The sequence below is a fragment of the Salvia hispanica genome, chromosome 1 (assembly GCF_029641045.1).
Source record: "Salvia hispanica isolate PSC_SH4W2 chromosome 1, Shi_PSC_v1, whole genome shotgun sequence".
Taxonomy (NCBI): domain Eukaryota; kingdom Viridiplantae; phylum Streptophyta; class Magnoliopsida; order Lamiales; family Lamiaceae; genus Salvia; species Salvia hispanica.
Genome location: NC_142692.1, coordinates 69,543,821 through 69,556,358, shown reverse-complemented (window position 1 = coordinate 69,556,358; position 12,538 = coordinate 69,543,821). Strand labels below are relative to the sequence as shown.

At 39.5% G+C, this 12,538-nt stretch overlaps 2 protein-coding genes across 3 annotated transcripts; both read right to left on the bottom strand.

Moving 5' to 3' along the window:
* Positions 1 to 2,336: 2,336 nt before the first annotated feature.
* Positions 2,337 to 3,275, bottom strand: LOC125224159 (uncharacterized). The gene has a single exon (XM_048127518.2). It carries the CDS (start codon positions 3,273 to 3,275, stop codon positions 2,337 to 2,339), a length of 939 nt encoding a protein of 312 aa, XP_047983475.2.
* A 2,197-nt stretch (positions 3,276 to 5,472) lies between these two features.
* Positions 5,473 to 8,576, bottom strand: LOC125224001 (uncharacterized). 2 transcript variants are annotated; one of them, XM_048127328.2, is made up of 3 exons: positions 7,959 to 8,576; positions 7,836 to 7,883; positions 5,473 to 6,710 (listed from the first exon to the last, which is right to left on the bottom strand). In XM_048127328.2, exons 1-3 carry the CDS (start codon positions 8,573 to 8,575, stop codon positions 5,588 to 5,590), a joined length of 1,788 nt encoding a protein of 595 aa, XP_047983285.2. In that variant the 5' UTR covers position 8,576; the 3' UTR covers positions 5,473 to 5,587. The 2 variants fall into 2 exon arrangements, with proteins under 2 accessions (XP_047983285.2, XP_047983284.2); XM_048127327.2 differs by having other exon boundaries at positions 7,836 to 8,576.
* Between the last annotated feature and the right edge of the window lie 3,962 nt (positions 8,577 to 12,538).

The following is a 12,538-nucleotide window of genomic DNA, read 5'->3' as shown; positions in this document are numbered from 1 at the left end:
CAAACGACGCTATGCTCCTCTTCATGCCATCCCACCAAAACTGCTTCTTCATATCTTGATACATTTTCGTACCTCCTGGGTGGGCAGTATAGGGTGTTTCATGCGCTTCGCTCATGATCTCATTTCTGAGGGCCTCGTCATTGGGCACACATAACCTCCCTTCAAACGTGAGGGCGTTATCCGCTTCTTCGCGGTAACTCACCTCTTTTCCCGTCCTCACTTTAAGACGAATTTTCTCTAATGCTTCATCACTCCTTTGAGCCTCAATAATTCTGGCCCTTAAGTCTGGTTCAATCACTAAAGTGGCGATCCTACTTTCCACCGTCTCTGGTGCTCTTACTACCTCCAGTCGCATCTTAGCAAATTCCCGTATGAGCTCCTCATTCTGTGTGAGGAAGATGGCCACTTGGGGTATAGTCTTCCTGCTCAAGGCATCTGCCACTACATTTGCCTTGCCTGGGTGGTAATTTATACCACAGTCGTAATCCTTGACTAATTCGAGCCATCTGCGTTGTCGCATGTTTAAATCCTTCTGCTCGAAGAAGTACTTAAGGCTCTTGTGGTCTGTGAAGATCTCACATCGAACTCCGTAGAGGTGATGTCTCCAAATCTTCAAGGCATGTACCACTGCTGCTAGTTCCAGATCATGAGTGGGGTAATTTAGCTCGTGTGGCCTGAGTTGGCGTGACGCGTATGCAATCACCTTGCCATACTGCATCAGTACGCATCCAAGTCCGATCTTTGACGCATCGGTGTACACTACATAGTCTGCCCCTGGTGCTGGCACGGCTAGGACTGGTGCGGCGGTCAACTTTTCTTTTAATAGTTGGAAGCTTGCTTCGCACTCCGGCGTCCAATTGACCTTAGCTCCTTTCTTGAGTTGTTGAGTCAGTGGTCTGGCTATTTTAGAAAATCCTTCAATAAACCTCCGATAATATCCAGCCAAACCTAAGAAACTTCGAATTTCACTAGGTGTTGTCGGTGACTGCCAACGTTGTACTGCTTCCACTTTTGCAGGGTCCACTCGGATCCCTTCTGCCGTTACTATATGTCCTAGGAAGTTCACCTCGTTGAGCCAGAACTCACATTTGCTAAACTTTGCATAGAGCTTCTCGGCTCTCAACGTCTCTAAGGTGGTTCTCAGATGTTCCTCGTGTTCCTTTTTGTTCTTCGAGTAGATAAGTACATCATCTATAAAGACTAGGACGAACTTGTCCAAGTATGGGTGGAACACGCGGTTCATTAAGTCCATGAATACTGCTGGGGCATTTGTGAGCCCGAAAGGCATTACAGTGAATTCGTAATGGCCGTATCTGGTGCGGAACGCCGTCTTGGGTACATCGTCATGTCGGACTTTCAGTTGGTGATAGCCTGATCTCAAGTCCATTTTCGAGAATACACCAGCCCCTCGAAGTTGGTCAAAAAGGTCATCAATCCTTGGTAGAGGATACTTGTTCTTGAGCGCCAGCTTGTTCAACTCTCGGTAGTCGATACACATTCTCAGTGTTCCGTCCTTCTTCTTCACGAAGAGCACGGGTGCGCCCCATGGTGACACACTGGGTCGGATGAAACCAAGGTCTAATAATTCCTGTAGCTGCATTTTGAGTTCCTCTAACTCTTTAGGCGCCATTCTGTATGGTGCCTTCGATACCGGGGCCGATCCTGGTTCGAGATCGATCGTGAATTCTAATTGCCTGTCTGGCGGAAATCCTGGTAGTGCGTCCGGAAAGACATCTGGGAATTCTCGTACCACTTCTACGTCCTCAATCTTACGGTCCTCTTTCTCTTCTCCATTCAGATAAACGAGGTATGCAGGGTATCCTTTCCTTATCATAGTGGTTGCTTGTAGTGCAGAAATTATGGACTTTCGTCGCCTCATGGAGATTCCGTGGAAAATTGTGGGTTCCTTCCCTGGGTATTGCAGGGAGATCTACCTTTCCTTACAGAGAATGGTAGCGTAGTTTTCGGCTAGCCAATCCATTCCCAATATGATGTCGACGCTCCACATCAACATACATGCAAATTGTGAGCCACTAACCTAAGGTTTCCCATAGTGAATTCTACGTTTGAGCAAGTTCGTGTGATGTCTATAAGGCCTCCTACGGGTGAAGACACCCTCATCTTATGTCTTACTTCATCAGTAGGTAGTTCTAAAGTATCCACGCAAGGTGTTGTTATGAATGAGTGGGATGCACCAGTATCAAACAAAATGGCAATAGGTATGTTGAGGAGAGTTCCTATACCTGCCAGATTGGCCTGCTCCTGGTTCCCTGGCTCCGTCTTAGGCTGCCTCTGTCTCAGTGCAAAAGCCCTGGCCTGAGTGGGGAGCCTCTGTCTTAACTGCCGCGGGTGTTCTGGGACTGGGGGTAAGGCCGCTTTTCCTCTCGGCTCAGCTTGAAGTGCCCGCAGCTGCGGACGCTGTCCCTGATAGTTCTGTCTCCCTGATAGTTCTGTCTCCCTCTTACTCCAGCGTTCTTATCCGGGCATTCTCTGGAGAAATGTCCGCTTTTTCCACAGTTGAAGCACCTATCAGTCCCAGCCTTGCACTCCCCCTGATGATTCTTCGAGCACTTAGCACAGGGAGGGGCCCTAGGTCGGTACTCCACCATCTGACTCGGAGCAGTTTGCCTTCCACCATTCTGCGGTGGCTTCAGAGCAAGTTGTGGTCTCTTAATCTCACTTGGAGCACGATCTCCATCCCACCTCCTTTTCTCTCGGAAGTTTTGCTGTTGTTGAGGTGGTGCTGCGGCAACAAGTATAGTTGACTTCTCTCTGGGCATGGCTGCCTCAATATCCAAAGCTCGACTCAGTGATTCGGGGTACGATAACCCTCCAAGGCTTGCCAAGGCCATCCTTATTTCGTACCTCAGACCGGCACAAAACTTATCAGCCATCTTCTCATCAGTGTCGACTTGGTCAGGCGCATAGCGAGACATGTCGCAGAACATTATGTCATACTCAGTAACGGACATCCGTCCTTGTTTCAAATTATAGAATTCCACTTCCTTGGCCTTACGGTAACTCTTCGGGATGTACTTATCATACATTCCAGTCTTGAATTCATTCCAAGTCATCTGAGCCAGTTGCTCCGGGGTCAAAATTTTCTTTCGTGCCTCCCACCAGAAATCAGCTGATCCTGTCAGTTGGAAGGTCATACAAGTCAAGCGTTCCTGGTCATTGCAGTGCAGGAAGTTGAAGATACGTTCCATGGCGCGTATCCAGTTTTCAGCCACCACTGGATTCCCTAAGCCATTGAATACCGGTGGGTTGCACATTCAATCTCTTCTTTTCTTGAAGCCTCGTTCCATACATTATGTATATATATATATATATATATATTTTAAACTAGTTGTTCGCTTATTGCATAAGAAGTGTTATTCGAAAATTTTGATATTCTTCAATGTATTTCCAATACTTTTAGTTCATTTGATTATTTAGCTTTTACTTGAATTTATAAGTTTAAAATTTCACAACAACAGGCTCGAGTTCCATTTATTTTCACGAAAAGAGAGAATGTTACTTTTCTAGTTCGACATCACTATATCGAAAACAAAGTACTGTGCGGGTATTACAATTAGTCCAAAATTTATATTCCCGGTTTGACTTGGTGCAAGGTTAAAAATTGTGAAGAAAAATGGGTGGAAGAAGATAGTGGAATGTGAGTCTCACTTTTTATTTACCAATAAAAAATTTAAAAATGACATGGGTTCTCATTGATTGTCTCTTACTTTTCTTATTCGAAACTCCAACAAACAGACTCGCGTGTGAGATTTGTTGAACTAAGATTTCGACCATGGGCGATATTTATCCGATTAAATTCGACAAGGTTAGTGATGTGAATCAAATTGTAGTCCTTATATTGTTTTAACACACATTTTTAGGTGAAAAATGAACTCATTTTGATATATTGTAGGACAAAAGACCAATGCATAAGAGAGGGGGAAGAAAACAAAGGTCCGAATCTGATCAGTAATTAGCCATGCAAGATTAACTTAAAATGCTTCTACAAGTCCACCATTCCATTCACCTTCGGAAGAGCTTCGCATGGATACCTCGCACGCCTCAATCGGAGTCCGGATGAAGAAGATACAGCTGGTTTACGAAGACTGCGCAATGCAGTGCAAAACGCGCGGCCGGGCGTCAAAACGCTCGACCTGATCGAGAATATGAAAAAATGCCCGATCGGGCGTTTTTCAAGGTGCAGATCGCCCGACCGGGCAAATGCTACTAGGCCTGTTTTTCGAGCCCTAACTATTAAAATAGCTAGGGCACGACTTCCAATGCATCTTTGGCGGTTGTGGGACGAACTTTGAAGAGCATTTAGAGCTTGGGAGCTATTTTTAGAAGGAGAGAGAAGATCAAGCCCCCTTCCACCTAAAATCAAGCCTCATATGGTAGCATTTACTCATCTTCTTGTATTGTTCCCCACTATGAGGGGCTAGATTTTAGGAATTACTTCTAGTTTGTTAGGGAGCTTGTAAATATGAATCCATAACTTTGTTTTCATAGATTTCCATGTTTTGGTTCTTATCTATATCTTTATTTCAATTCGTGTTGGATTTTTCTAGGAAACTTAATCCGGTAAAAGCCTTACCTTCAATGTCTCTTTACCTTGGAGTAGGGAACTAATATAGATATGGAACCCTGGGCTAAAACTGATCATGGGATAGTCCAGGGTGGATCTTATGCGACTGTAGGAGTGAGGGGTTGGTGAGTAGAGCCTAGGAGACGTGATCAGCTTATCCTAGGTGTAAAATTCCACGATCAGTGATCAGCTGCGTGAGAGTGTAAAATCAACACGATCCCGATAAATATTGGAAAGTAATTAGATTTTAGGATTCATGTGAACAAGCAACCCGAAACAAGCTAGAAGTAGTCTTTCTTCTCTATTGTGTTTCTATTGCATTTTCTTACCTTCTCGTTTTAGTACTTCACTCGCCTCTTGATCCTACAAAACTCAAAATCAAACTAATTTACTGTTTTTTAGTTAAGTTTAGTAGTTTTAGCAATTAATCTCCTCCTTATGGGTTCACACCTTTTATATTGCATTGCACGTCTATATACTTGTAGAGGTAGTATTTTTAGGGATTTATTACTTGTTTTGTGTACTTAAATTGCACCCTAAAAATCACAACAGTTAGAATATTATGAACTTAAAGTGTGAGTAAAGAAGTAAAGAATATCCAAAAGAAATTGTTTTTACCTAAGAATCTCTTTTAGAATCGCCTTCTTTTGTGTTGCTTTTAGAATATGTATATGAGAAGCTGAAACCTTTTTCTTTTTAATTTGTCCCAATTAGTGTCACTTCTATATTTGGAAATACATCTCTTTTCTTATTTCAATCACGTTTTTACTCTACTTGATCACACTCAATTATTCCATCTAAAATCCCGTGTCATTCAACAATGTGGATATCTTGAATTTTAGACAAATGGAATATCTTTTAAAAAAACATATGAGAATAGTCTTGTGGGACGGAGATAATATTATTATGAATAAACTTGAATAGTATAAATAAGAAGAAAGGTGAAGAAGGTAATGTTGAGGAAGAGAAAACCATTCCAATGCCATTTCATGTAAATTTTCCTCAATCAATGGTGTGTATGGAGTTTTCATATCCACCACAGTCGTCTGCACACATGAAGAAGTCACAATTCTGTGAAGCACATTGCAATCCCGGAGTACCATAAACCTTCCTTACGCCGCATATGCTGCAGCCTAACTTATTGGTTAGTTGACACACGACAGGGTGTTGGTGAAGTGCCCCGACATCACATCGCTGCCCAAACTTGAAGTTCCGATACTCGCCCCCCACTGTCTTGAGGCAGGTGGGATGGATGGAAACATCACAGTCTCGGCAGTGATACATCCCGCTCCTGGGATGCATCTTCGTTTCACAGACTTCGCAATAGAAGTCACTGGGATGGTTGGCGGTAGCATCAAACGTCAACGGCAGCGGATGCTTATCCCATCTGCGATTATTCACTTGTAGCGGCAGCAACACACACTTGAAATCAAATGATATTTGGCAGACATCACATCTGTAACAGGGAAAGAAATATGGATTATCACCACATGCGCTGCACAAGCGGGCAATGTGTGTTAGAGCCATCGTCATCTCTCGAGTGTACAGATTGAGATGATGTGGGTGAGCTCTGTGTTTGATGATGTCGGGCAGAGAAACACATTTGATATCAGCTTCGAAGTTGCAATGTGTGCACCTATAGAAGAGCCCATTTGTATTGTACGAACAGACCTTGCAGTAAACAGATCTGAGTTTGTGACTCATTTGAAGGGTTAACATGTGATCATGTTCGGGATGGAGCGGATGACAGCTGAGCTCCGCTGGTAATTTGAAACAAGCTAAGTGGAGAAAGAAATTGCATTCACCACAACTTATGTAATTTGACCACCATGAAATTGGATCGGTGCATCCATCACATACTATTTGAGACCCACACGGATCAAGTTCAGCATCGTCTTCATCATCATCATCATCATCATTTTCTCCTTCTTCTTCTTCATCATCATGCATTGATGCCGAGATTAAACGTAACTGATGCTCAGGATTATGAAGTTTATATTTGCCTTTCACCAACTCATTATCATTACAAATCACAGTTACTCCTAATTTCCTAACAAAAGCTCCGATCACATCTCCCGCTACGTTATTTGTGGGCAACACAAGGACATCTCCATCATTATTGCTCCTACCAAAAACATTTAAAATATATATATGTTTAATTTATTCTATTTAATACTCCTATAAATATTGTCACATTTTGACCGGGTATGAATTTTAAGAAATATAATGGAAAAGCAGTTGAAAAAGTCAGTGTGAGTCCTATTTTTATATATTAATTTTATAATAAAATATGAGTGAGAATGAGTTAATGGAATATGAGGTCTGCTACCAAAAATGGTAAAATTGAAATGCGAGACAAACAAAAATGGAAAAATATGGCAAACTTTATAGGAGGGAGGGAGTTCTACTTAATAAATACTACTCCCTCCGTCCCACAAAGATTGTCCCGTTTTTCCATTTCCGTTCGTCCCACAAAGTTTGTCCTATTTCACTTTTACCATTTTTGGTAGTGGACCCCATATTCCACCAACTTATTCCTACTCACATTTTATTATAAAACTAATACTTTAAAAGTAGGACCCACATCCCACTAACTTTTTCAACTCACTTTTCATTACATTTCTTAAAACCCGTGCCGAGTCAAAGTGGGACTATCTTTGTGGGACGGAGGGAGTACTAAAAGACAATCAAAATTCATGATTCGGATATTTTGTCAAATTCAGTTGTCAATGTCCAACTATCAAATTGACAATAAAGGAGGGGAAAAAAACTCTCAAAACAAATTTTCGCAGTTGTCATTTTTGGGCCACACTCAAAATTACGTGTTTCACTAAAATAAATATTTTATATTTTTATTCTTTCCTTCCTCTTTTACCAATTTAATGAAATAAGGTTGTTAAGACGACGTATACGTACGGATGAAATAGTTGGGAAATTTTGTGATTAAGTTATTATTTCCCTAGCATGTGCAATAAATGTCTGGATCAGGTCTCTAAACTTATGAAATTACGAAACTCCAAGCTACGTCTTTTCTACAAATTCTAAACTATAATTTAAATTTCAAGATTTGATTTCAACAGAAAATGTCCAAATGGAATTTGTAGGATATATAAAGTTTGTATTTGATTAGGTCACAACTTTAACTTTGTATAGCAGTATAAATCTGTAATTTGGAATATAAAGTGCAATTAATTAGCTCTAGAAAAATGCAATTCAAAATACTCCAAGAAAGATTAATGGGGAATCTTACCTGATGGGGGGAGATAGTGTGAAGGCGCAGTTGATATGGACAACATATCTGCAAGTCACACAATGATAGACCCAATAATAAGGCAAAAAATCCTTGAAACACACATCACACGTGAATCGGTACTCGATATATTCTTGTGGAAGACGGTAAGCAAGGGAGAGCGGGTGGTCGTGGAGAAGGCGGTTCGTGGTGGGGCCCAAGGTGGCACAGGTCTCGTTGATGCAGTAGTCGCAAACGGTGCAGATATAGGAATTCCCTGGGTGTATGACTCCGCAAGCATCGCACCTGATGCCACGGCCCCGCCGACGCAACAGCTTTAGGTGATGCTGTGGATGGCTGGGATGTTTGGTGAAGCTGGCCTCACCCATCATGTCCATGCTGTGCGCGCACTTTATATGGATATTGAACTTGCATGCGTCGCACGTGTACGCAATCTCTACAGTCCAACCTCCACATACTGCACATGTGGTATTGGAATCCCAATACGCTAGAGCTCGTTGTTGGATGAGGGAGTGTTGAGGGTGGAGGGCGTGAGTGATCTCTCGCGGCATTTCTGCGCATTCTTCGTGCAGATACATCCCGCGCTCGCACTTTTCGCTGCATCTGTAGATCGTCTCTCCAGAGAAGATAAGTATCTGGCAGACACTACATGTTTCACTGTTAGTGTCTGTTTGGGTGAGAATGAGTGGATGTTGATGGAGGAAATGATGGAGCAACTCGTACTTTCCATTTTCACTCATCCTCTCTCTTTCTTTTCTTCTTCTAATAGATTTTCATGAATTTGCAGCTCACTTACATATATATACTTACAAATCTTGCTCCTTACCAAAGTCATATTAGGGACAACTTAACATATAAGAAAAGAATATTCATATTTTCCTTCAGAATTTCTTCATCATAGCTAGAGTGGATGATTTATTCTTCAATTTTGTAAAATGTTGCTCTTTTTAAGGGATCATAATTTGGTTATGTAATTTAATTTGAGTTACTCGAACAATTTAAAAGTTAATAGTGGGAAATACAAAATTTCCTTTGATTTTTTAACTGTATAAGAATTATTTTTTTCATACGGAAGTAGTATAGTATATCACAATATTATAGAGAGCTTGACATACTCATTTTCTTTCATAAAAAACATACATAGATCCAATGAGCATGTACAAAAGCAGTTCATTTTTCGACTTTTTTTTTTATCTTTTTCTTAATAAAATATTATTTAATTTTCTACTAATATATTTTAAAGTATTCTATTCTCTTTAGTTGAATTACTTTTTTTACTTTTATTATTACTAACGCCTTTAACTTTTTCTTTTAAAAATACATATTAATTTTCTACTACATTAATAGATTTAATTTTCTTATCTTTTCACTATTCTCTTATAAAGCTTAGTTATTATTCATTTATTAAATTTTTCTATTTCTAATACATTTAATTTTTTTGTTAGTTATTTTTAAGACTTTTTAATGCATTTATTTTACTTTGATCATTTTTAATTGTTTCTAAGCATTTTAAAGTGCAATTACCTATAAAAATGCAATTCAAAATAATACTCCTAACCTATAAAGAATAGAGGGGAGAAGGAGATAGTGTGAAGGCGCAGTTGATAAGGACAACATAGAGACCCAATATTTAGGCAAAAATTCCTTAACCCATTACATATCTTTCACATATTAGTATGTAAGACAAAAATAGAGAAAATAGTAAAGTGGGAGTCATTCTTTATTCCAAGAAAGCAGTCGAGATATGGAAGAGTGTAATTCATTTTAAGCGTGTTACATTTCTGAGATATCTACCATACAAGTCAAAACAAACGAAGAAGTCACATTTGTGTGAATCACATTGAAATCCATGGGTACCATAAACCTTCCTCATGCTACAGATGCTACACTCCAACTTGTTGGTTAGTTGATACAAAGCAGGGTGTTGGTGAAGCGTCATGCCATCATATCGCTGTCCAAACTCCCTGATTTTCTGCGACCAGGCCGACAAGATCCGCTCCCGTTGAGGATGGCTTGTAGAATACCCAAAATCGCTGCCCAAACTTGATGTTCCGAAACCATCCCAGCGCGGTTGGCAAGCATTCAGGATGGATTGAAGCATCGCAGCCTCGGCAGTGATACATCCAAGTCTTGGGATTCATCTCCTGTTCACAGAGATCGCAGTAGAATTCACTTGGATGGTTGGCGCTAGCATCGTAAATTAATTTACAACGGAAGTCATTTTTGGTGTTTACACCCATAGACAGTCTGTCCGGTGAAGATGTATTCATGGCAGACTTCACATGTTGCTCGGGCTTCTCCGGTCACATTGGCTACCGTGAGATTGAGTTCGTGTGGATGGAGGAAATGATGAAGAAACACCTCACTCTTCACTTGCTCAATATCACTCATCTTCTCTCTCTTTTTTTTCTTTTTTTTTTCCAACTCTCAACAAAAAGACTGCGTTTTGTGTGTAAATTAGTACTCCCTCCGTCCCGGCTAAGATGACACATTGCTTAGCCGGCACGAGATTTTAGGAGTTATTGGTTAAAGTGTTTAATTTGAGAGAGAGAAGGTGGGGGTAAATATTTTAATAGGAGTGAGAGAAAATGGTTGAGTGTATTAATTGGAGAGAGAAAATTACCAAAAAAGGAAATGTGTCATATTAGTTGGGACAAACTAAAAAGGAAAACATGTCATCTTAAGCGGGACAAAGGGAGTACTATATATAGGATATGTTTAGATAGACACTAATATGCCTTGTACTTCACCAAAGTACTATATTAATCATAATGAATTCCACAAGATTAGAATATTGTAAACTTCACATCTCATCAAAGAATATCGTCTAATTGAACAAATTGTTTTTCCTAATCATTTCTATTTTACGAATTAAGATTGTAGTTCAAATATTTGTTTGGTAGTTTCTTGTCCTCAACTTTTCGTTTGGTTTATTTTAGTCCGAAAGTAACGAAGCCGATAAGTTTTGATTAGCAATTAACGGCGGCATTGCATTGCTGGATCAACGCTGAACATCTAGTCGAGGTCGAAGTAGAGTCCATCAAAATCATAAATCTTTGGATGAATGGCTCGCGATGGATACAATTTGTTTATTTTAGAAAATTTAATTAAACGTAGTGTGTTAAGTTAATCAAACACTATGTTGTAAAAATAAAACTATTGTAAATTAAATTACTCTCCGTCCTCTATTAATTGTCCACTTTTGTCATTTTCGTTCGTCTCTCGTTAATTGTCCACTTTCACTTTTACCATAAATAGTAAGTAGGCTCCACATTCTACTAACTTATTTCACTCACATTTTATTATAGAACCAATAAATAAAAGTATGACTCATATTCCACTAACTTTTTTAACCTACTATCCTTTAGGGCATCCACAGTGGGACGGACTATAGCCCGCCCTAAGCCACGCCCTATGCACCGCCACATCAACATTTTATCATCCGCTACTTCCACCTGCAATGGGACGGACTATAGCCCGCCCTAAGCCACACTCTAAGCATTTTACTTCTATTTTGTATTTATACAATTTATGAAAATATGTCAAACAAAATAAATAAATAAAAACCACACAATTAAGACAAATCCTACATTTAATTAATTAAAAAAAAGTTACAAAATAAGAAATAAAAAAAAGTTACAAACTATGAAATTAAAAGTGCACTAAATCCGGTCTAGAGTAGTCCCAATCTGCGGCTGAGGCCATCGAACATCGGACTATTCGGACTTGGGTAATCTCCGGGATTCATTTTGTTTGAAGTGTAGAATATGTAGTGTGAATTTGAGAGTGAAAGAAGTGAAAAATGAGTGAAAAGAGTGAGAATATATATAGGTTTTGAAAATTAATTAAAATAAATTAAAAATAAAAAACGCGTCGCATCGTCCGCGCTTCGTCTGCGGACTATCGATCGGGCGGACGATGCATCGTCCGTCCCACTGTGGATGGCCTTACATTTGTTAAAACCCTGTGCCGAAATCAAAGTGGACAATTAATAGGGGACTGAGGGAGTACTGTTTTCATCCTAAATTTATATTCCCGGTTTGACTTCGTACAAGGTTAAAAATTGTGAAGAAAAATGGTAGGAGAATATAGTAGAATTTTAGTCTCTCCCTTCCTCTGTAATTAACAATTAGAAATTAAAAATGACACGGATTCTCATTGGTAGTCTCTTACTTTTATTATTCAAAACTCCAACATTGTGAGAGTTACTGAACTAAGATTTCGACCATGGGCGATATGCATCAAATTAGATTCCACAAGGTTAGAATATCATAAACTTCACGTGTGAGTAAAGAATATCCAAAAGAAATTGTTTTTGCCTTAGAATTTCTTTTAGCATCGCCTTCTTTTGTGTTGCTTTTAGAATATGTATATGAGAAGCTGAAACCTTTACTACGTAGTGATTTGCGAGAACAACAAGGCAAACTTAGATCTCTTAAACTAACATGCGTACGAGGAAACTTACAGATGATGATTTTATACCAAAAAATATGCAATAATTGTTTTTTTTTTATCATGGTTTGATACAAATACAGATGATGATTTGAAAACAACTTTTGATGAATATGGAGTAATCACTAGTGTTGTATGTTTTGGATTTGTAAATTTTGAGTATGCTGATGATGCTGCCAAAGCTGTTGAAGCTCTAAACGGAAAGAAATTTGATGACAAGGAATGGTAGAAGTCGGAGAGAGTGCTTTTAG

What these genes read in the sequence shown, in the direction of transcription:
- LOC125224159 (XM_048127518.2), bottom strand. Translation starts at nt 3,275, where the DNA reads ATGTGCAACCCACCGGTATTCAATGGCTTAGGGAATCCAGTGGTGGCT.
- LOC125224001 (XM_048127327.2), bottom strand. Translation starts at nt 8,575, where the DNA reads ATGAGTGAAAATGGAAAGTACGAGTTGCTCCATCATTTCCTCCATCAA. An exon ending in ACACTATCTCCCCCCATCAG is followed by an intron (nt 6,711 to 7,835) that starts GTAAGATTCCCC and finishes TGTTTTTGGTAG; the next exon opens with GAGCAATAATGATGGAGATG.